Raw genomic sequence first — 24,742 nt, 5'->3', positions numbered from 1 at the left:
CCTGGAGCTGAGACTGCTGAAGGCCCAAGCCCGTTGTTAACCACTCACTTATTTAATTACTATTCAAGTGTGCTTCAGGAACGCTCCAGGGCAGTGACCGCTGAGGCAAGGTTATTTCTGAGAGCAGAGTCAAGATGCAGTTGACTGTCTACTCGGGCAACAGTGGTATTTTCCAACGCAGTGTTATGGTACCTCTGCTGTTGTTCACTCAGCCGTGTCCAACTCTCTGCAACCCCATGGACTACAGCACACCAGGCATCCCTGTCCTTCATCATCTCCTGGAGCTCACTCAAACTGTCCATTGAGTCGGTGATATGATCCAACCATCTCATCCCCTTCTCCTCCTGCCTTCAATCTTTCCCAGCGTCAGGGTCTTTTCTAATGAGTTGGCTCTTTGTGTCAGGTGGCCAAAGTACTGAAGCTTCAGATTCAGCATCAGCCCTTCCAATGAATATTCAGGGTTGATTTCCTTTAGGATTGACTGGTTTGATCTCCTTGCTGTCCAAGGGACTCTCAAGAGTCTTCTCTAGCACCACAGTTCAAAAGCATCAGTTCTTCATCACTCAACTTTCTTTATGATCCAACTCTCATATCCATACATGACAATTGGAAAAACCATAGCTTTGACTAGACAGACCTTTCATTATGTCTCATTCATTCATTTTTTCATTCACTCCTCAGATACTAATTCAATGCCTAGTAACAGGGACAGTGTTTCCATCTGGTGATGTCCATGTGTAGTCATCTCTTATATTGTTGGAAAAGGGTGTTTGCTATGACCGTGCGTTCTCATGCCAAAACTCTGTTAGCCTTTGCCCTGCTTCATTTTATACTCCAAGGCCAAACTTGCCTGTTACTCTAGGTATCTCTTGACTTCCTACTTTTGCATTTGGTATTTCCCAAGGTATTCATACCTCTAGTTCTTATCTTAATGCTTCCATGGTTTATATGATTCCTATTTCTACAGACCACTGGAAGAGTCATAGATTCTATATACTAGTTAAAGATGAGAAAATGCTTAGCATCCATTTTCTTCCCCCTAAATCAGATAATTCTACATAGGAAAGAGGACTTGCTTGGGAAACACTGAATGCTCTTGGCTCTGTTTGCTGACCATTCCCTCCACCAGCAGGAAACACAACGCCCCATTAACACTAACCATGCCTACTGGTCCAAACTGCATTCTGGCCACTTACATCAATTGGCACAGATTCTAACAAGTTTGTTACATGTTTTTCAGATCCCAACATGTACTACATTTCTATGTTCTTTGCAATCAGTGTTGCTTCAGGGACTTTGCAGGTGTTTATGGATATCGGCATACTAAAACCCCCAATAAAAAATTTAGTTTTTGGAAAAAAAAATCTCAATCATAAGGCCTTTATTTTGTCCAAAAAACACCTTCCCACTATTTTCCTCTTTTTTTAAAATTTTCACAGGTAGGCCGAGCTAATCACTGCCTGATGTAAAATTGCTGCTAAAATGTTTCCCTGGTGAGAAAAGTCAACTTGCAGACCAATGTCCTTGTCACCTTGATGTTCTGATCAATTCTCATTTGGGGTGCAGCACTCTGCCATTCGCGACAGGGACGTCTGTGGTTTCTGCCCCTCTGTCTCTTATGAAAGAAGATACAAAGTTCTTCAGAACCTGACCACCTGTATCAGCATGAGGGGGACCTTCATAATTTACTAAGGTGCCTAAATTATTGTTCTGAATATTTCCCAAGTACACTCGAAATACAGTCACTACCATCAGAGGGCAGTTCATGGGAACAAAGTGACAGGATTGAGGGGGGCGGAAATGACCTCTTCTCACATCCTTCTCCTAAATAAAGAAAAGGCAATCAGAGCTTGGAGCTTAATAAGGACCATCTCCATTTGAAGAGCTCACTGTAAATTCAGTCTTAATACCTTTTACATTTTGCTCTGAATTGACTTCTCCTTTGGACTGAGAAACTGTTGAACTTGAGAACTAAAGGAACACAACTGCTTTCATTATGTCTCATTCATTCACTCATTCATTCCTCAGATACTAATTCAATGCCTATGTAACAGGGACAGTATTTCCATTCTCTGTAAACTGTGCTTGTTACATTCAAAGGAATCAATGCTACATGTCCTGCAAACTGAGGACAAACAACATGAGGTCAAGGATCAGACAATCCCTCCAGAAATGGAGTCTCTAAAACCAGGCCTTGTCAAGAGAAAAGAGACACATTGAAATCCCAATATTGAGAGGAAATCTTGAAGATCTGAACATAAGTTATAGGTTAAAGGAAATGACGCTCTGATATAAAGGAAGTTTTACTAGTTAGAAAGAGAAAACAGACAGCCTTTGTTAGGAGAGATGTGGGGTACTTGATGTGAGGTCCAGATTCACCCCTAAAGTTTGAAGCCTCAAGTTTCAGGTGGGTTGAGGAAGCTGAAGGAAGCTATGGCTCCTGAGCCAACATGAAGCTAGAGGAACAAGGTAGAAATGGCCACGTAACTCCTGAGTCTCCTGCATATCCTTGAATGCTCCCAGGATGTGAAAAGGAGATGACAATATTGGCCAACAATGTTTCTGTTGGGGGGGCGGGCAACCAGCAGGTGCAGAAAGCGACCCTATACCTGGGCTACACAGAAGACCTCTTGAGCCTGGCATCAAATGAGGTGCTGCCAGGCCTCAGAGACCTCAGGGCAGTCAAGAAGTGCAGTGGGGCCTGCTCAGACTTGGGGGGTTCAATCAGCACAGGTCTGAGGGCCAAAGACAAGCAGGACAACAAGCCCAGTCAGATGCAAGCTCACCACTATCCCCCATCACCCGGGTCTTTGTGCCTTCCTCTCCAGGCGGCGGCTTGGGGAGGAAGGAGAGAGTGCGGCAACTTTCCCTTGGGCCCTTCCCACTCTGCCTAGCATCATGTTTTTTTTTTTTTCCTGGCCTCCGGTTCCTTTTCTCCTGGTCTGATCCTTACAAGGACCCGAGCCTACACACATTCAGACTCCCTAATGGAAACCTGACCTCCTGCTTGGTTTCTTTCGGTCAGCCCCCCCCCCTTTCTGGGCCATGGCTCCTCTTTCCTAAATCTGTTACAAGTAACAGCTGGCCCAGAGTGTTAAAGCCTTTGACTTCCTCACTTCAAAATCTTCTGGGAATCAGGTGACGTCACTTGTGTCCACTTCCCTGAGAAGGGGCGGACCTTTCTCAGGAAGTCTTCTTTCAACACTCCTACTGGAGTGGGACCAGGCTGCATTTCCATGACCTTGACCTCTAGCAAAGTGGACCAGGAGTGCACACTTAATCCAGTTGGGCAATCTTGAGAATATGCGGCCCTCGAAGACTTTGGGTAGGCCTGCTGGGCACTTGATGGATAATATCTAGAGTGGATTTAAAGGGCCTGCAGTGGTAACTCTCAGTCGAGTCTGGGTGATGACATTTGCTTCAGTCACACAGCTCAAAGTTTACACCCTCAAGGGGGCAGTGGCTGGCAGATGAGAACTCTGCTCACCTCAGGGCGTACGGTGCCACACCCACCACTACTTATGCTAGGAACTGCACAACCGAGAGTTGCAGGGGCTTTCAGCTCTTGAGGTGGTCCTGCAGAGTGTCAAGACTAGCCAGGTACACAGGGGAAAGACCGAGTTTGGAGACAGGAAGACTTACTCACACTTGAGTACCCCCTGAACAGGGCTTTGGGATTTAGAGTCTTGCGTCTCTGTCAATCAGGGGGAATATTGCTGACCTTCATTGTACATTCTGATCAGATTCTATCCCTTTTAGAAAAGTAAAAACTGCTTTAACCCAATGGTGTCTGTGGTCTGGTCTTTCCATCAATGAAATTCACTACTTTTTAATTCAGAGGTCAAACAACATTTCACAAGGAAGCGATGGAAACCTGGAGCTATTTCTCTCTCTCTCCCCAGAGTGCATGGTGGGGTCAGCTCCACGTGTCAGGGTGGGAAAGGTGCTCAGCACCATCTTCTCTTGGATATACAGAGGAGGGGACTGTGGGGGGAGCCCCGAGAGCTCTGTCATCTCCTGAGGGCCTGTGGAGGGGATGCTCCTGTCCCCAGGGCCCAGGCAGCTGCTCGGAGGGAGTTGACACAGCTTTCCGAGCCACTGACATCATGGGGAGACAGGAGAGTGAAGCGGCGCTGGCTGACCTTTGAGTGTGCAGTGAAGCCGTCCAGAATTCCTGAGAGAGAAACGGATTTTTGAACTCACTGGCTTTGAAGACTCCATCTGCCACCTGCTCTGACAAAGTCAGGGTGTGTTGGATGCAGCCCCAGGAAGGCTGCCAGATCTCTGCAGGTCCCAGGGTTCAGTCCTAACCTGGCCCCACGGCCCCCAGCAGCAAAGAGCATCTGCCAGGCCAGCCTCCCTTCATACTAAATCCTAACTACCCTGTATCTTCTCTTTTTTCTCTCTCTCTCATTCATTTTTATACTTTTGCTTATGTACACACCCAGAGAACAGCAACTTAATTGCTATTTTTGTTTTAAAGTAGAAAATGTAACTTTTCTTTAACAGTAACTTATCTTTAAGGCCAAGGAAGAAAGGAGAAAGAATAGAACTGAAATACCTGTACCTACATCCAGCCAAGTCACAAAGGACCCCTTCCCCCAGTTTGAGGTGACCACTCACCAGCATGTGGCGGGTGAGGGATATCCAAACTTTTTTCCCTCTATGACAAACATTATGATGTTTCTTTGTGCGCCAGTCGCATGAGAACACACAGCAATATAGGACCTACATAAATAATGGTGGTAACTGGGAAGTTTACTGGGTGCCAGCCACGGTGCTTCACATACATTAGATTATTTAATCTTCACAACCACCCTTGTGGGACAGGCACTATTATGGCCACTTGACAGAGGAGAAAAGAGATTCAGAAAGGGACGGACACACGCAACTGAGAGGCAGCAAGGGATTTGAGTCCAGGTCCATCCAAGCCCAAAGTGAGCCCTTCCAACTGCTCTGCCCATAGCCTCCTCCATCCTGACAGCTGTCAGCAAAGCGTGGTCACCCCTCTGACACCGCTTTTCACCTCATCCAGTTCCACTGCCGCAGTTCTGCTCATTACACGTTTGTTCTTAAAAAGAGAAAATATTGCTTCCCTGCTTAGGATGGATTCAAAGTCTCGGGCATGTACTTCCAAGACACAGGAAGCAACAGGGCCGGGAAAGCCTCCCTCCATTTGCCTTTCACATAAGGGACATTTCATTTCCCTAGCTCTGCAGCAATGGTTGAGAAAAGACCACTGCAATCGCTGAAGTAATTTTAGCTGCTGTTAACAAACAAGTCCCAAGTTTCAGTGGTTTAACCCTAAAAACACTTCTTTCTCACATAACTGTCAAACACAGATTTGCAACAAGCCAAGGGCCCAGGGTTTAAGGCCTGTCTCCTGGGGGGCCAGTCACACGGCACTTTCTCCTGGGCGGTGAGCGGAGCCTCCCAGGCCCGCTTTCTACATGTTCCCTCATGTGAGGTGCATGCGCCATGCTTGGGGGCTCATGTACAATGTGCCACCCCCAGGCACCCCCTGGCAAGGCCACGGACAGGGAGGGGCTTGTGCACAGAATCAGGGCTCCTGTCTCAGCTCCACGCCGCACCCTGGTCCTCACTCCTTTCCCAATCCTTGTGTTCAGAAGCTCTGACACTTCTTAACACTCCAGATCACAAATAAGAATGAAAGTCGGCAGAGACTCTGCAAGGGTGCAAAGTGTCTATTACAAACGCTCCGCCGCTGCTGGTGACAGGCTCCGGCAATTATGTAAGCCCACAGAGGGACTCCTTTGAGAATTCCACCAGGACCTGAAGAAGTGAGGTGCGTCGGAGTCAGCACCAGTCCCCTAGCTACTTCTCAAGTGGTTCATAGGTTCGATGGTTTCCCGCAGGGATTAATTTTGAAAGCAGGAAAGAGCCTTTGCTTCTGTGGCCCAAGGACAGAGGTGTCCTCAGGGACCTGAAAATTAGGGGGCCCCCAGGCCCTCCTGGAGTATACCACCTGGAGGTCCTGAACCTGAGAATCAGCCCTCGGACCATGCCCTGCACTTCCCCTCCGGTACCATCTCCAACAAAGACGGTCCCTTCATCCCCTGGGGCCTTCCTGCCTCTCCACAGCGGCCCTGCATGCTTACTTAGGCTCTCCTGACTGTCCAGGGCAGCGCAACCCACACTGAGCAAGCAAGGCTCTGATCTCGGCCTCTCAAGATGGTTTTGCAAGGAACAGAGCTGCCTGCCCTGGGAGAATAAGAGGGAGTTCTCTGCCTGGAACCCACACTCCCTCATATTCTTGTTTCCAGGGGCTCAGTTCACTTCCCAAGAGCAGGAGGGACTAAGACTTCGTGGACAAGCTCACCCAAGCATGACAAACACCTCCTTCCTTTGTGCCCCATAGTATCTGATGGGGATGATAATGTTTACGATCGTGCACTTCAGTGGTTAGTTTACACGCCATCCTCTCTCTTAGAGTATACAAGCTCTTTGAGGAAAGGAAAGGTTTCTTACATCTATATATTTTTTCTATCTAATATGGCATTTGACCCACAGAAATGTCACTCAGTGAATTCAATTTATTCCTGAAAGAGTTAGTAAATAAAAAAAGAGGGTGTGTCACTGAGTTAAGGATGAATGGGGGAAGAATGAGAAGGAAAGGATAGGGGAGTGAGTGAATGAATGAGTGTGGGCGGCAGTGGATACTTACACTGCCTGCAAATATCCACTCTTCTTCTACCTTGCAACCAGAATCAGAACCCTGCTTTTTCAGTTGGACACACTGCCACCAACAAAAAGAATACACTTCCTACCCTCCACTGAAACCAGGCATAACCTTACGACCAAGTTCTGTGACTAAATTAAATAGAAGGAGCAGTGCTGCATAAGACATCAAGGAAAATCCTTTAAAAAGGAAGGTATGTGCTTTTGGCTTGTGTCTTCACCTTTCTATGACCAGAAGATATGTGATGGTTGGAGCTTAGCTGCCATGTTCAAAGAGGTAACCTCAAAAAAACACACAAAAACAAACAAACAAACAAAAAAACCCACATCGGGACAGGGAGGCAGAAGGATAGAAGTCTTGATTTGTTAATCACAGAGCCACTAAAACAGCCTAGACAGCCTTCCTCTGAACTTTTTTTATGTGAGAGAGAAATAAATTTCCATTTCACTTGCTATTTTTTTTTAATCATATACAATTGATACTAACCCAGAATCACAGGTTTATGGTAGAGCTAGTCCTAAAATCCATGCTTCATCTCCCCCAGTCTCCAGTTCTTTCTGATGCCAGCTATAAGTCACTCTATGATGGCCTGACACTCCACACTTAACCAGATCTTGCAGATGCCCTCCAAATGTCAATCCAAAGCCATGACATAAAATAAGAGAATCTAGATCTTTTTTTGAAAACATTCAAAGTGAAGGATGATCCCTGGTCAACGTTCAAAACCTAGCAGACTGGCAGGGAGCAGACTGAATCCAATTCCCAGGGAACAGTCCCAGGAAGTACAACCAGGGAAACCCATCGATGACCACAGAACCCGGTACACTCACAGTTTTGGTGGCTCCTGCATTTCCACTGTAAAGCATTTATCCTTCTGCAAAGGGGTGCACATGGGAACAGGGTCTTACCTCCACGAGGGAATGCCAGTGTGCGATGGGCTTGCGTGGATACGACAACATTTCACTCCAGTGGTCTCTGCCCAGCCTCTCAGCTTCGTTGCCTACTTGACACACGCCGATGATCTCATTGTGACCTACACTGTGAAATGGTCCACAATAGTTATTTTTTCCCTAAAATTTTGGTATGTAAGAACAGTAACTACTCAATTAAACATAGAGGAATTAGGAAAGGGTTGGTTCTTTTCACTCCTGAATGCAAAAGCACAGGTCAACCTTAACAGCCACTAGGACTTGGGGACCAATATGGCACTCGGGGGGCAGAGAGGAAGCCCAGAGTCTGGCCCTCACACACCTGGGCTATCTTAACACTGGCAGGACTTAGCTTGTTCCCAAGAACCCTGAGTTGGAAAAACTCCCTGACACACACAAAGGATGCCACCGCTGGTTCTGGAACAAGGCTGACTTCAGGCCTTCAGATCTATATAATGAAAAACGGGGGCACTGAATGGAGTTTCTTGCACTGATGGCGGTTTCATTTCCGCAAACGGGAATCAAGAATGGGTCATGGAAGAGCTCTGAGTCTGGCAGCTGTAACCTTGAACTGACAAGGGCAGAATGGAGGTGGCTCCTACCTCTTGCAAGACCTCTCTTTATAAAACATGTTGTCTTTTCATGCTCTTCCCTCCTTTCTTCCAAGCCCAGCTTTGCTTCTCTGACCCAACTTCAGTCCTCTACTATAGAAAAACACTGAGATCCTTCAATACCTAGCTAGTATTTCTGAAACATCCTCGGATAGGTCTCTGCCTTGGGTCATTTTTTTTTCCTTCCAGTTTTTGGTTATAAGTCCTTTGCACGCATCCAGTATTACATGGCTCATCCTTTAATTCTCTGGGATCCAAATTCACAGGCTCTTTCTCTTTCCTTCCTGCAAAGATGAGGGATTTTTCTCCTATGGACAGTGCAAGGGGGAGGCAAAGGTGGAAAAGTAGTGTGAAGGATATTGGATTCTATGCTCATTAAAATCAGTTGCATGCAGAAGCCCCATGAATTCTGCCATGGATTTTTCCAGGCCAGATTCATGAGCTTATTGAGAATTAAATTGAAGCAGAGCTCACATAATCAGATTTGTCGATGTGGGAAACTTGGCAATAGCTTGAAAAATACTGGCCCAGCCTTCCACGGCTGGTGAGCCATGTTCCCTCCTGTGGCCTGACATTATTGGTGTTGCGTGTCATCCAGAGGGACAGGATGAGGTCTACAGCCCAGCGTGTGCTGTCACACCCATGTGCAGCCGAGCCAATGGACGTGCTCCCTGGGTTGCAAGACGATTATGTCTCACCCAGAAATCTGCTGGAAAGAGTGTTCAGGGCACTGAGGCTGCTGGACTGACATTTCAGGGTCTGTGGGAAAACTTTTAGCTGCAAATGATATTGTAAGACATTAGAAGTCAGAATAATTTTTTTTTTTATAATTGTGCCCAGACCACGTGGGAGGTTTCCAATTAAAAAAAGACTTTGCATTTTAGTCTAATGACTGGTTTAACATGTATAATTCCCTGTTGGTACTTCCTTTGCATATTAAAATGACTGTTTTTCAAATCAGTCTTTTAAATACACAACTGGCTACAATGCAGGCTATAAATATCTCTTCTGTGCGGTATTAATTAGAAAGTCGAGCATCTTATACATTTTAATGTACCCCGTCATCCATAGTGATTCTAGCAATTTCAAGAGAACATTTCTGTGTTTGCTTTCAGACTTAAGTGGATAGAAATGATCTTTATGAAACATATTGGGAGAAGAGAAAAAAAAAGAATGAAGCTGTGTATTTAGAAATGTTGATGGTCTGGCTCAAGTAATCATGCTGCTGTTTTGAGTGGAATCTTTCTGATAAAGGCCAGGTAGGACTGCCTGAGGGAAGATTAACATCTGTGGGCCCCACAGTTCTCCAAGCTGAGATTATAAGGAGTGTACAGGGATGGAGAGGGGAAGTGAGGAGGAAACAGAAGGACAGAGGAGGGGAGAGACATGAGAACTAGCAGCGCTTAGAGGCTTGACTCCTTGTCCGTCAGCCCTCAGGGCGCTGCTTAGTGGCTGCACTAGGACACCAGCTAAGAATCCACGGCTGCCGCCCCTTCCCCCGGTCCTGGGCACAGTGGGTTTGCAATGGGAAACAGCTCCAGGCATCTCACCGGTCATAGTCCATGACTGCTATGGACAGGTGGATTTGGTCAATGTTCTCAGGAGGGACGTCAAAGACTATGGCTTCATTGTAAACAGGATTCAGAGTGTTCCTCTTGGTGGATGTTTTCCTCTTTTTCAGTCGTCTGCCATCACACATCAGTGAGACTTTCACATAGGGATCTGCACAGACCATGAGAAGCAGGGGGTACTATGAGGAGACATGCAGATTTAGGCCAGCAGTTTCATCATGGTGGAGTTTCAAGGCCCACAGGGTGCAGAAGCTCTTTACCTGCCTGCGGACTGGAGTCTAAGGATTTTAATTTATACGATGTTTGGGCAACAACTGAAGTTGGCGTAATTAAGTCATTCATTCAGGAAAAAGCACAGGACACACTCTCCTCAAAATGTGTGGAATTTAAAAATAGTGTGACTGTTATCAAATTAGAAATGTTCCAGCTAGGATTCAGGACTTGCCAGGCTGCCACAGGAAGGGAAACGCAAGCCATTTTCAAGGCACGGGGGAAGAGGTGGCACGCTCTGACTCGGAGCCACCCCACGGAGACTTTTCCTAAAACACAGGCCTTTAGGAAAGGGAGAAGCCAGACACCTAGACATAGTGAGAAGCTGAGGTGCGGGTGGATGTCCTTCAGTGCAGGGGCTGCAAGCTCTTGAGCTGCCTGCAGTCGCGTTGTGAAGGGGGAAGCAGTTCAGCAGGTCGGGGAGAGAAAGGATGCAGGCTTGCTTGTGGGGCCATGCTGCGAACGGGTGACAGGGGACGAGGCTGGTCTCTGCACCTGGTGGGACATTCCTGGCTTCACCTCACTATTTTCCTGCTCTGTGGGGCGTTCTCATTGCTTCACCTGCATAACCATGGGTGGCCCTGACACTCATACACTGTCCAGGAGGACTCAGAGGGCCAGAAGGGGTCACATCTTTTTTTTTTTTTTCTACTTGAATTAAACACTGGTAACCAGGAGGCAAAATATATTGCATCTTTTCATCTCAGTGAACAAAAGCCAGTGGACTGGGCATTTTGTGACCACATTTTGGGAACCTCTGCAGAGGTGGCTTGTAAACTTATAGAAAGGAATTCCATTTCAGGATACCTTCTGTTAGGATTTTGTTTGTTTTGTTTTTTTATTTTTTGGCCATGCCAAGCAGCATGGGATCTTAGTTCCTCCACCAGGAATCTAACTAATGCTCCTGCATTGGAAGCATGGAATCTTAACCACTGGACTGCCAGGGAAGTCCCTCTGTGAGGGTTTAAAATTTAAGGATACATGCTTGATTCAATGGAAAAACCAAATGCATAGTTCACTGATAGATCTTTCATAGAAGGATATAGGATATCAATCTTCTAAAAGCCTGAGGTGACAATTGCTTGTATCTGAGGAAAGATCCAATTAGATATATCAGCACGTGCAAACTGTGGGTCCAGTCCACAGTCATGTGGAGGAGAAGACCTAAGGGAATACTAGTAGTAATAATGAGAGCTAACACCAAGGAGCATTCACTATGTGCCATGCAGCATCCTTAGGCATCATAATCCTGTAACAACCCAAAGAGCCAGACACTATTATTATCTTCATTTTTACAGATAGGGGATCTAAAACCCAGATAGACTGACTTGGCAGCCTCACACAGCTATTGGGTCTAGGACTAGGTTTAAACCTAGGCAGTTTGGTTCCAAAGTCCATGTACCTTTATTACTCTACTGGAAGCTTCATGAGGTGCTATGTAAGAACTGTAGGAGGAAATCTGAATTTGAGATTGTCCCACCTGATGCTCCTGTTATGTCCATTGCCTTTAAATTCCTTGCTTTTATAATGGTAATGGTCAGCCTGCCAGCCGTGGGAAGATAGCAGAGGGAAAACATCAGTTCTCCAAGATCCACGTTGTCCTGTTGAGAAAGCACAAATTGAAGCACTAGAAGTATCTTTGTTTGGCAGAAACCAACAAAATTCTGTGAAGCAATTATCCTTCAGTTAAAAAATAAATAAATTTTAAACATAAAATAATCATCATAATAAAGAAAGTGTCTTTAGCCTGGTCCACACAGAAGCAGGGGCAGGGCACATTGCAAGGGGCTGCAAGGGTCCTTCTGCTCATCTCCCAAATCCCTCATGTCTTTTTCCTTCACATCGTCAATCACAAGAATAAATGTTCCTACTTCCGGAGCCCCCTCCCTAAGGAAACACACTCATCTTTAGACGGCAGAACTGCAGACCATCTGGGCTCTGTCCCTTCTGTCTCATTACCTGCAGCCCTGCAGAGAACAGAAGCCCCCATAGCCTAACTATCCCCATGGAGACCCCCATGCAACCTCACTCATATCCCCACCATAGTCCACACACCCCCAGGACAAAGCTACACAGAGTACCCAGCAGTGCTGCCTGCCTCACAGGCAGCCCACACATGCTCTGTACACACACCCCCCCCCCCCCCCCAGTCTCGTGCACTCTTTCAAATGGGTCTCCATACAACTCCTCATCCCAGGTTTCCTACATAGCTTCGCCCACAGTTTTTCCCACAAACCTCACACAGGCACACAAATAGTCACCATCCATATGCATCCCTCCCCGACAGTCCCTCACTCTCCCCTACATGGCCCCCACCAAGTTTGCTGCAATACTTCCATACACTCCTGCAAACACTCTCCATCCCGACACACGCGTGCGTGCACACACACCCTCCTCTACCCACAGAACGCTGCACACAACCTGCTCACACACAACCTGTGCAGAGCAGGATGTGGCTTCACCAAGGCCTGCAAACACTGTGCAGAGCAGCAGCCCTGAGCCCACACATCCACAGCCCTCGACACACTCGGATACCTGCCCAGCCCTGCGCAGGCTCTCCAGGCAGGCAGACACAGGAGGGGATCCAGGTCCCACAGCCCCTGATTGCTGACCACTGGGCTCCCACTCTGCTGAAGCTTTTGCTTCTCTTTGGTATGTCTCTAAGAAGCCCCACTTTTCTCTGCTGGAGAAAACATCTCCTCGGGCAGTGTATAGCCAATCAAATAGATCAGAAGACACCATTCTCTTTTTCCTTTTTATACCAGGGAAAATCCAACCAGAAATGGGGGGCAGGGGCGGGGAAGCCAGTTTGTTTAGTTTCAATTTCTGTGATACCTGAGGTTATCAAGCTGGGTGTCTGGGTCTAATTAATATAGCTTCTTAATGATAATGCTCTGGGCTGTCCAGCTTTTGCCCTCAGCATCCATAGCCTCTCCTCTCCTCCTTGATTCTATTTTTAGCAGAACAGATTCAGCTCTGGAAGGTCACCTCGCCCAACCTCCCTCCTTGACCGCTTCTGCAGGAGACTGAGGTGAAGGGAGCCTGTCTGGTCGCTAAGGCAGATGGATTGCTCTGTATCCCTGAGCTCTGCCTGCTTCATGTAAATAAATGACCTCCCCTCGAAAGCATGCCAGGCTCTTCTGGCTCCTGGATCCCTGATATCAAGAGACCTAGGTAGTTGGGCCTTTCCCTCTGGGGTGGAGGTGAGGGGAGAGATGACAATTCTGCAGGAGTGGGGTGTCACATGGGCTGGGGCTAGACAGTTTTGTGTTGCTGGGATTTCGACTGCAGGAGGAGGGTCTGCTGACACTGAAGAAATTGATCCAGTTTCTGGCTAGTAGCAGAGGAAAAGAGGAGCAACAGCTGTCCCCATAAATTGCCTTTTTCTCTTTACACTCCCTGGCCTATTCCCTTGCCCTTGGACCTCTTCTGTCTGCCTTAAGCAGAAAGACTCAGACAGCTGTTCTTCTCAGAGGACTTTTCTCAGAGGGCTCAAGCCCCCTCTCCTCTCATCCTGCCCTAATAATCTTGGTCTGAACAAAGTAAAACAGGAGCAACCAAAGCCATGCGTATGAAGCTCTATCATCATTTTTTCAGCATACGATTTCTGAGGGTCCCTACTGCACAAGCTCTGTAGGCCTGGAGATGTGACGATACATCTACTCCAGTCCCCACCCTCAAGGCCAAGGCACACAACTGAATGTACTGTGTTAAGTTACTTTTGTGCTAAGTACATTTTCCTCCAACATAAACCTCTTTCATTCACAAGTATTTACATTATACTGCTGTTTACTCATGAGTTAAAAAAAAAATATGCTTCAGATTTGGTTATATATTCAGAATATGAACTAGAGCTAAAGTCCACTTTTGTACTTAAAAGAAAAACCTAGGCAAATTAAAGATTTATTAGGGAGAAAAGGTTTGGTTTGATTTCCGAGTGCTTTAAAAATAAATCATTATCGAAACTATGAAAGTAAGAGTGATAAAATTCAAGTACAAATGTTTTTAAGTATAATAGTAAAATATCTCCTTTTCTTACGTACATACCACCTAAGTTACTCCTTTCCCCAGAGTAACACTGAATAATCACGCACATTTTTCTTTTCATCTTTCATTCATTCATCCATCCATCTGCTTACTCTCTTAACATCTGTTGTGGTTGTTGAGCACTGCTCTCTTCCAGGTGCTGGAAGCTGTTTTTGCTGTGGTGAACAACAGATGTGGTCCCTTGAGAAGTGACCAGTTGGTGGGTTATGGAACAGGAGTTGATGGAACCTAATGCTAACTCTGCTCTCTCCCCATCAGCCCATACTGATTTGGGGTTAAGAATCTATGGCTCCTGATGTGTATAAACATTCCCTTTAAATCAGTGGTTCTCAACCAGAAGCAATTTTGCTCCCTCCGGGCACATTTGGTGTTACCTGGATAAATTTGTAACTGTTACAACTGGGGAGGCAGGTGTTACTGACATCTAGGAGGTAGAGTCCAGGAATGCTGCTAAACATCCCACAATGCACAGGGGAGCCCCTCACTACAATGAATTATTTGGTCCAAAATGTCAGTAGTGCCAAGGTTGAGAAACACTGCCTTTCACAGAAGTATTCATGTTGTTAGTAAAAAATTTTCCAGGATGCTGATAAAAGTCAAATACAAAAGAGTATGGAGTGTTTGGCTTCTATTCCAGCTTGACAGAAATCAGATATGCAGAGGTGTCACTGGTGGCTAAATGCCCTGGAGGGGTACATGGGAAAGGAAAATGTCATACAAAGAAATGCTTCATTTGCTTTTGCTTTGTGTGGCCAAGGTCAGTATTGTTGGCAAGATATATAGGGAACTGATAGCACATGTGTGTGAATTCTATACCTGCGAACCTGTAAACTCTTTCTGTGATGTTTACCTGTAGTGGTCTGTGATAGTTCTAGTCTTTGTCTAGCTAGCGCACTTTTGCATTCCTATCCTTGGGTTCTTCTGGTGAAATCCTTCCCAATTCCATAAAGTTCTAGGAGGGCTGCTGCAGGAATTCAGACCAAAGTATTCATGCCCCTGTCCACTGTCTTCTGTTCAGGGATGAGTATATTACCCACACAGGGAGATTTAGTCTTCTCTGGGACTAAAAAAATTAATATTGAGAAAGAGAAATTTTAATTTTATTGGGGTTATTCACTGGAAAGATATGAAACTAGCATTGCTGTAAGATTCTTGTACTGAAGATAAGTAGTATACTATCACTTTAATTTAGGCTCTGTATATTAAAACATATACCATAAACCCAGAAGAAATGACTAAAATAACATAATTTATTAACTATAAATTAGTTAATAAGCCAACAAAAGGGATAAGATACATGCTTTAAAAATATTGTTAATCCAAAAGACGGCAGAAAAAAAGGAAAAGGGAATAAGACTGGAAGAGATATAAATGATAGAAATGGAAAACAAATAGTAAGATAGTAAATTTAAACAAAATAATTTCAATAATCACATAAATGTCAAAGATCTAAGCACCAAATAAAAGGCAAAGATTATCTAATTTAGTAAACAGCAAGACCCAATATTATGCTCTCTACAAGAAATTTAATTTAAATATACAGGTATACGTACATTAAAAGTAAAAGAATAAAAAACTATATGCCACACTGAAACTAATAAAAAGAAATCTGAAGTGGTTTGTATCAGACAAGGTATATGTAAGAGCAATGAATATTACCAGGAAAAAGAGGGTCATATCATTATCTGAAGCAAAAACTTATAGAACTGTGAGGATAAACAAGTTGAAGTCAGAGATTTGAATACCTGAACAGCACTATCAACTAACTTGGCCTAATGAGTGGCATTAAAGAAACACCAAACGGCAATAGAATACATATCTTTTCAGGTGGACCCAAAATACTGAACAAGAAAGATCATATTATAGCCCATAAAACAAGCCTCAATTAAATCTGAGAAGATTTAAAGTATATTCTCTGGCTGCAATGGAAATGAATTAGAAATCAATAACAAAAAGATATCTGGGAAATCTCTAAATATTTGGAAACTAAATAACACACTTCTAAATGCTCAATTCAGAAAAAGGCACAGAAAAAAGGAATGAAAATACAGGTGGAACAAACAGAAAAGAGATTTTAAACACTACCATGTTGATAACTACATTAAATGTATATACCTGATAACTTTAATTAAAAGGATATAAATGTTCTGATAGGACTGTAAAGCAAGACCCAACTATATACACTGTCTACAGGAAACCCACTTAAAATAAGAAGACAAAGATAGGTTTAAAGGATGAAAACAATTAGACCATGCAAACAGTAATCTAAAGAAAGCTAGAGTGGTTATATTAATATCAAGATTCCAGGCCAAGGAATATTACCAGGGAGGAAGGTGATACTTCATTGACAAAGGCTAAAATCATCAAGACAACATAATCTTAAATGCATATGCTTCTAATAACAGAACTTCAAAATATATTAAACAAATGAGATAGAATTAAGAGGACAAATAGGCAAACACACAAATAGAGTTAGAGATTCCAGCACTACTCTACCATTGAACAAGCAAGCAAAAAAGAAGTTAAGGATATAAAAGACTTGAACAATATTATTGACTAACCTGACGTAATTGATACTTACTTTACCTATTAATTGATACTTACTTTACCTATTAACTGGAGAAGGAAATGGCAACCCACTCCAGTACTCTTGCCTGGAGAATCCCATGGAGGGAGGAGCCTGGTAGGCTACAGTCCATGGGGTCACAAAGAGTCGGACACGACTGAGAGACTTCACTTCATTTTCACTTTACCTATTAATACTCCATCAAATGATCAAAATGCCCATTCTTTTCAAATATATACATTCAGCAAGATGAATCATATTCTGGGTCATTAAAAAATTCTCATTAAATTCAAAATGAATGAAATCACACAAAGTATGTTCTTTAACAACAATAAAATTAAAGTAGAATTCAACCATAGATATCTAGAAAATCTCTATATATTTGAAAATTAAACAATACTTTTCTAAATTATCTACAGGTCAAAGAAAAAAGCCATAAGAGAAATTAAAAATTATTTTGAACTGAATGGTAGTTAGTGGCTATATGACTATACATATGTGACAAACTTGCACACTTAAAATTAATTAATCTTGCTGTACATAAATTAATGGAAATTTAAAAATTCTGAAAAGACAGATTTTACAGAGGACTATATTTTTGTCTTCTAGTTGTACTGTCTTGAGTTCAGAGAATGCCTTGATGGTTTCAACCATTTAAAAATTATTCTATCCTATCCATGCATTTGTGCTCAAATGTATCTAAAAATAATGCCTACCCTCTATTCACAAAAGATTTATTTCTATATTTTTATTAAGTCAAGTTTATTAATTTTGTATCCAAATCTTCTTCCTCTTGGAATTTATTATGATATTGTCTTTCAAAATATGGTTTATTCCCATTCCATTGATTCACAGCCAGAGTATTAGCAAACATTTAAACTATGGTTAAAATACTTATTTCAATGCTCACTGCAGTTTCATAAAACCCATTATCATCTCCCTTTTTTTTTTATCATCTCCCATTTTAAGATACATTTTGCTTGTGTGTGTTCTTGAGTACTTTTTTTCCAGTGAGGGTTCACAGGTAGTTAAAGTAATCTTTATTGTGCTCTAATTCTTAAAGTTAGCTAGGCACAGAATTTAGGTTAAAATTATTTTATCTTAGAATCCTCTACTTTGTCACAATACCTTCTAGTACTTCATGTTCTAGCTAGGGTGTTTGATGCCATTCTTTTGTAGATTTTTTTTTCCCCTCAAGGAGGTTTTAAGATTGTCTCTTTGTACTTTTACTTTGTACTTGTATCTTCTGTAATTTCCCATTTAGATATCTTGCTTTCACTGCTTTTGCTTGGTCCTCAGTGACTGATGTTAATTGGAATTTTTTTTCTCTTGCTTTAATCTCTTTTTCTCCAGTGATCAGTTGATCTGTTTGTATACCTTGAACCTTCTCTTTCATGATGTTGGTTTTCCTCATATTCTAGGACATCCTTAATTGTCTGTATTTGTAACTGAAGGGTCAAAGCAAAAATCTTTTACTGCTTGGCATTTTGTGAAGATCCTCATGAAGAAGTGGGGACAATCTCATATTTTCATCTGATATATATATATATAACTGGATATTTTAAATAATTATTCTTTAATACTACTTGTATGATATTAACATTGCCAAAATTAATGAACTTTGGTTTCATAGTAGGTTAAACAAGTTAGGCAGGGAATCATTATCAACAGAGTTTTGATATCCCAGTCTCAATAATTTTTAAACACCACTGTACTGGGTTTCCCAGGTGGTGCTAGAGGTAAAGAACCCACCTCATTCTTGCCTGGAGAATCCCTTGAACAGAGGAGACTGACAGGCTACAGTTCATGGGGTCACAGAGTCAGACATGACTGAAGCGATTTACCAAGCAAGCCAATGCAGGAGACATAAAAGACACAGGTTTGATCCCTGGGTCAGGAAGTTCCCCTCCGGAGGAGGGCATGGCAACCCATTCCAGTATTCCTGACTGGAGAATCCCACGGACAGAAGACCCTGGTGGGCTACAGTCCATAGGGTCACAAAGAGTTGGACACCACTGCAGTGACTTTGCACACACACACACATACTGGGGGTCCACAAGACCCCCTCAGGTTTGATGATCCATTAGAAAGACCCAGAAAGGCTGTTATACTCATGGTGGTAGTGGTAGTTTAGTTGATAAGTCATGTTCATATGGTTTATTACAATAAAAGGATACAGATTTAAATCAGCAAAGAAAAAAAAATTACATAGGGTGGAGTCCGAGAGAAATCAGGCATTAGTTTCCAGTTGCCCTTTTCCAATGGAGTCACACATACAGCACTTGGTACTCCCCACAGTGATGTGTGACAAAACATACAAAGTATCACCAACGAGGAAAGCTCACCTAAACCTTGATGCCCAGTGTTCTTACTGCAGGTGGTAAGGAGTACCCCCATGACTTATCTTAGCTGGTCAGTCCTTACTCCCTTCATCAGAGGGGGATTGGTGTAGCCTAGAGCCCTAAATGAACAAAAACAAGTAACCATCATAAATTATGGGCTTCCCTGGTGGTTCAGATGGTAAAAAATACATCTTCAATGTAGGAGACCTGAGTTCAATCCCTGGGTTGGGAATCCCTGGAGGAGGACATGGCAACCCACTGTTTTAGTCAAGGTCTAGTCCCTTCTGTAGAATGTGCAGGGTTTAGGTACCCCAAGCTTGTTGAGTCAATCCTTTACCATACGTACATAGTGCCCTCCTTTCAACTTGCCTTTTCACACATATTTTCCTGTACTGAAAAGTGGAGAAGTGGTTGTGGTCCATCGCTTGTGTACCTAACCATCACACATTCTCACCCAGAGATCCTGTGATGACACAGGAGACATACTGGAAGGAGGTTAGGTTAACAGCAGGGATTGGCAGAGAGATAGGATAAGGGCTGATCATAATGGAATTAAGCTAGAACTCTATAATAAAAAGATAGAGTGTTTCTATATGTTTTAGTTCAGTTCAGTTCAGTCGCTCAGTCATGTCCAACTCTTTGCGACCCAAAGAATCGCAGCACGCCAGGCCTCCTTGTCCATCACCAACTCCCGGAGTTTACTCAAATTCACGTCCATCGAGTCGGTGATGCCATCCAGCCATCTCATCCTCTGTCATCCCCTTCTCCTTCTGCCCCCAATCCCTCCCAGCATTAGGGTCTTTTCCAGTGAGTCAACTCTTCACATGAGGTGGCCAAAGTATTGGAGTTTCAGCTTCAACATCAGTCCTTCCAGTGAACACCCAGGACTGATCTCCTTTAGGAAGGACTGGTTGGATCTCCTTGCAGTCCAAGGGACTCTCAAGAGTCTTCTCCAACACCACAGTTCAAAAGCATCAATTCTTCGGCGCTCAGTGTTCTTCACAGTCCAATTCTTACATCCATACATGACTACTGGAAAAACCATAGCCTTGACTAGACGGACCTTTGTCGGCAAAGTAACGTCTCTGTTTTTTAATATGCTATCTAGGTTGGTCATAACTTTCCTTCAAAAGAGTAAGCATCTTATAATTTCATGGCTGCAATCACCATCTGCAGTGATTCTAGAGCCCCCCCCAAAATAAAGTCTGACACTGTTTCCACTTTTTTCCCATCTATTTCCCATGAAGTGATGGGACCAGATGCCATGATCTTAGTTTTCTGAATGTTAAGCTTTAAGCCAACTTTTTCACTCTCCTCTTTCACTTTCATCAAGAGGCTTTTTAGTTCCTCTTCACTTTCTGCCATAAGGGTGGTGTCATCTGCATATCTGAGGTTATTGATATTTCTCCCAGCAATCTTGATTCCAGCTTGTGCTTCTTCCAGCCCAGTGTTTCCCATGATGTACTCTGCATATAAGTTAAATAAGCAAGGTGACAATATACAGCCTTGACGTACTCCTTTTGCTATTTGGAACCAGTCTGTTGTTCCATGTCCAGTTCTAACTGTTGCTTCCTGACCTGCATATAGGTTTCTCAAGAGGCAGGTCTATATGTTTAGAAACTAAGAAATACACTTCCAAATAACCATGGTTCCAAGTAAAAATCACAATGAAAATTAGAAATATATTGCACTTATGGTCCTCATCCCTGCTCATGACACAGGGTTCCTAAAACCCTTGTAAATCCCTAAGTGATAAGAGCACTAGGAGCACTGGGAGCACCTTCTGTCTGAGTGAGACAACTGTGGGCAGGTTCCTTGATGGCTTCTGGATGGGAACTGGTCATCAAAAAGACCAAGCCATGATTAGAAACTCAAAATTTTCAGTACCACCCCCCACCCACTCTCCAGATACGGGAGAGGGCTGGAAATGAAGCTGATAATTGACCATGCCTATATTAGAAAGCCCCCATAAACTATTTAAAGTATTGGTTTCAAAGATCTTCCAGGTTGGTGAAGACATCTATATGTCAGGAAGGTGACACATCCCCCAACTCCATGGAGTCAGAAGCTGCTGTGCTCAGGACCCTCCCAGACTTCACCCAGTGGATCTCTGTTCATCTGCATTCTTTATCACATCTTTTAATAGACTGGTAAAGCAAGTAAATGTTTCCCTGAGTTCTGTGAGCTGTTTCCGTAAATAAAAGAATCCAAGGAGCAGGTCATGGGACCGTCTGACCTATAGCCAAGTTGGACAGAAGTTGTGGATAATCTGGGCACTTGCTACTTGTGACTGGCATCTGAAGCCAGGGAAGTCTCATGGGACTGAGTCCTTAATCAGGCTGACAGTGTCAAACTGAGTTAAATTGTAAGACGTCAGCTGGTCTCAGAATTGCCTGTGAAATATAGAAGAAAAACCCCAACATGTTTGGTGTCAGAGGTGTGAGTATGGTAGTCATGTGAGAGTAAAAGAAACACACAGGAAGAGGACTGTAGGATTTTCCCCACACAAATGGTTAAGAATCAAATTAATGGAAAATTTTTAGCTTTAAAAAACTGTAACATGGAACAAAATAATCAAAGCATCTATCTAAAGAACTTGGAAAAAGAACAACAAATTGAACCCAAACTAAGTAGAAGGAAGGAAATAATAAATTTAAAAGCAGAAATTAATGACATAAAAACAGTATATTTAAAGAAAATCAATGAAGCCAAAAGTTAGCTCTGAAAAGGCTAAAACTGCTAACCTTTGTTAAAATAGGTAAAAAGAGGGGGTCGGGGAGAAAAGGCAAAATAATCATGTCATGGTTGAAATGCAACACCACCATGGATCTTTACTAAAAACATTAAACAGATAATAAAATTATTTTATAAACACCTTTACATCCACCTTTACACTTTTACAGATGATAAAAATTAGACATAGTGTACACTTTTCAAACTGAGATTTTTAAAAAATTAATCAAAATATGAGAAAACCGAATGAAGAAAAACATGAAAATGACAGCACATTACTTCCATGTGTTTTACCTCAACTTTATAAGGGTAATTTAACATATGAAGATTTAAAAATATGTGTTCATAGTAAAATAATACAGAGGAAAGTCATGTAATTATCTACGTGAATGTAGAAAAATATGATAAGAATCAAGCATCTATTTATGGTAAAGGTTTTTAACAAACCAAATATAGAAGAGGAATTTATCTGATGGAGGGCGTCTGAAAACAAGGCTACAGCATTGATGTACTTACTGGTGAAATGTGAAAAGCTCCCCAATTAACGTAAGAAATAAGACACATCACTGCTTCTATTCTATGCTGTACTTCAGGCCTTAGCTAGGGAAATAAGGTACGGAAAAGAAATAAACAGTATAAAGTTTTGACATGAAGAATTCATTCTGTCATTTATTTCTCCTGTATAAAGAAATAAATCCTGGGGAATTTCCTGGTGATCCAGTGATAGGACTGTGCTTTTGCTGCCAAGGGCCTGGATTCGACCCCGAGCCGAGGAACCAAGATCCCACAAGCCATATGGCATGACATAAAAAAAAAAAAAAGAAATTTAAGAAAGCTACAGGTAGATTATTACAATTAATAAGCATGCTTATTGATGACTGGTGGATTGATGGCTATAAGTAAACAAAAATAGATTTAACTTTTATGTACCTGAAAAAGAAGGTTTTTAATAGGAAAAAAAAGCCATCATGAGTCTTATATTTCTTATGTTGTAAAGCTTGACAATGAGCAAAACAAATTATATACAGACATATGCATACATGTATATACACACACATATATAAATATATATATAATACACATACGTATAATACAATGCAGAGAAGAAAAAAGTCCAGAAGAGGGATTAAGTAGTATTGAAGAGTTAAATAAAATGTTAAGTAGGGAAGCCTTCATAATAGAGTTCCTTTTTGAGTGAAGGCCTTTAGAAATGAAGTTAGAAAGCTAGTAATGCAGCTAACTGGGGGAAACTGCACACAAATCAAGGAGCAAGTACAGATGCCATGAGGTAGGAGTGTACCTGCTGTGTCTGCAGAAGGGAAAGGAGATAGTAAGAAGAGAAGGGAGGAAAAAATGGTGAAGGTCACAGAGGTTGTGAGGGACCGAATCATGCAGGTTATCGTAAGAACTTTGCTCTAAGTGGGAATGGAAGTCATTAAAAGGTTAAAGCCGAGAAACAGCACAATGTGATTTTATTTTAATATGATCACTTAGGCTTCTGCCCCTCAGATGAGTCTGAGGGGACAAGAGCAGCAGCAGGGCCAGCAGTTAGGAGATGACTATAATGAACCTGGTGAGAGGTGATGTGGATTGGTCCACAGAAAACAGTGGTGAGAGATCATCAAATTTTGAAGATGAAACAACAGAGTTTTCTAATAGAATAAATGATAGAAAGAGAGCAGTCAAGGATGATTCCAGTACTTTTGGTCTGAGTTAATGAGAAGGTGGAATTGCCATTAACGTGCATTTCTAAATGGAGAGGGAGAAGGCACTGGGCTATGGGAAAGTGAAAGTGTTAGTCACTTAGTTGGGCCCGACTCTGTGACCCCATGGATTGTATCCCACGAGGCTCCTCTGTCCATGGAATTCTCCAGGCAAGAATACTGGAATGGATTCTCATTGCCTTTTCCAGGGGAACTTCCAGACTCAGGGATGGAACCCGGGTCTCCTGCACTGAAGGAAGACTCTTGACCCACTGTACCACCAGGAAAGGCTATGGTAGAGACCAAGAACTCAGTTCTGTATGCATTAAATGTGCGATACAAATGGGAAGGCCAGGGAGCCAATTATATACGAGTACGGAGATCAGGGGTAAGAGCCAGGTTAGAAATACGAATGACCAACTCCTGGGTGGAACAAAGAACATAACCACACTATATGGTTCAGTTATACTAAACTAAGTTTACATAATAATGATACAGATAGGAATTACTATCTCTGCAAATTTGTAATATTACTATTTTGAGAAGGTGGAGGAGCAAGAATGTGTGTTTGTGTAGTGCACTTATGAGTTAAATCTTCAACTTTCATAACAAAATTTGATAGAAATCTAAAACTAAAAAATAAAATAGAGCATTAAAAAATATGCAGGCACATTTTGAAACAAACAGTTTAAAGTGTTTGCTTTGAAGACTGAGAATTGAAGCTGGGGGTATAAACATATAAAGGACTTGTTATTTAAAAGTCCTGAAGTCTGGACGTGTGGAACAACAGGATGAAGTCTTAGTCATTCCTTATTATGCAACCTTAGATAAACTACACAATTTCTCGGTTTATCAGTTCTCTGCTCTTAGTTTCTTCATTTGGAAACTAGTACTGTGCTGTGCGTAGTTGCTCAGCCATGTCCAACTTTGAGATTCCATGGACTATGGCCTGCCAGGCTTCTCCATGGGGATTCTCCAGGCAAGGATACTGGAGTGGGTTGCCACGCCTTTCTCCAGGCTATCTTCCTAACCCAGGGATCGAACCTGGTCTCCCGCATTGCAGGCGGATTCTTTACCATCTAAGCCCTGTGTAAGTGCTGAGTTGCTCAGTCATGTCCAACTCTTGTGACCCCATAGACTGTAACCTGCCAGGTTCCTCTGTCTATGGGATTCTCCAGGCAAGAATATTGAAGTGGGTTGCCATTTCCTTCTCCAATCTAAGGTCTAGGGTTGTTGAAAAGATTAAATGAGAAAATCTGCATCTGTAGTA

General features: G+C 42.8%; 1 protein-coding gene across 1 annotated transcript in view; it reads right to left on the bottom strand.

Annotated features, from left to right (window-relative positions):
* Window positions 1–24,742, bottom strand: part of SYT9 (synaptotagmin 9) — a 209,443-nt gene that overhangs the window by 42,314 nt on the left and 142,387 nt on the right. Inside the window, exons 4-6 of the mRNA XM_065944286.1 lie at window positions 11,562–11,682; window positions 9,791–9,962; window positions 7,609–7,738 (exon numbers count right to left, since the gene is read on the bottom strand). Coding sequence (XP_065800358.1) covers window positions 7,609–7,738; window positions 9,791–9,962; window positions 11,562–11,682 — 423 coding nt within the window. The remainder of the gene's footprint in view (window positions 1–7,608; window positions 7,739–9,790; window positions 9,963–11,561; window positions 11,683–24,742) is intronic.

The sequence above is a fragment of the Muntiacus reevesi genome, chromosome 9 (genome assembly GCF_963930625.1).
Source record: "Muntiacus reevesi chromosome 9, mMunRee1.1, whole genome shotgun sequence".
NCBI lineage: Eukaryota > Metazoa > Chordata > Mammalia > Artiodactyla > Cervidae > Muntiacus > Muntiacus reevesi.
Note: the sequence above shows the minus strand (reverse complement) of the source record. Positions and strands in the feature narration are given on the sequence as shown.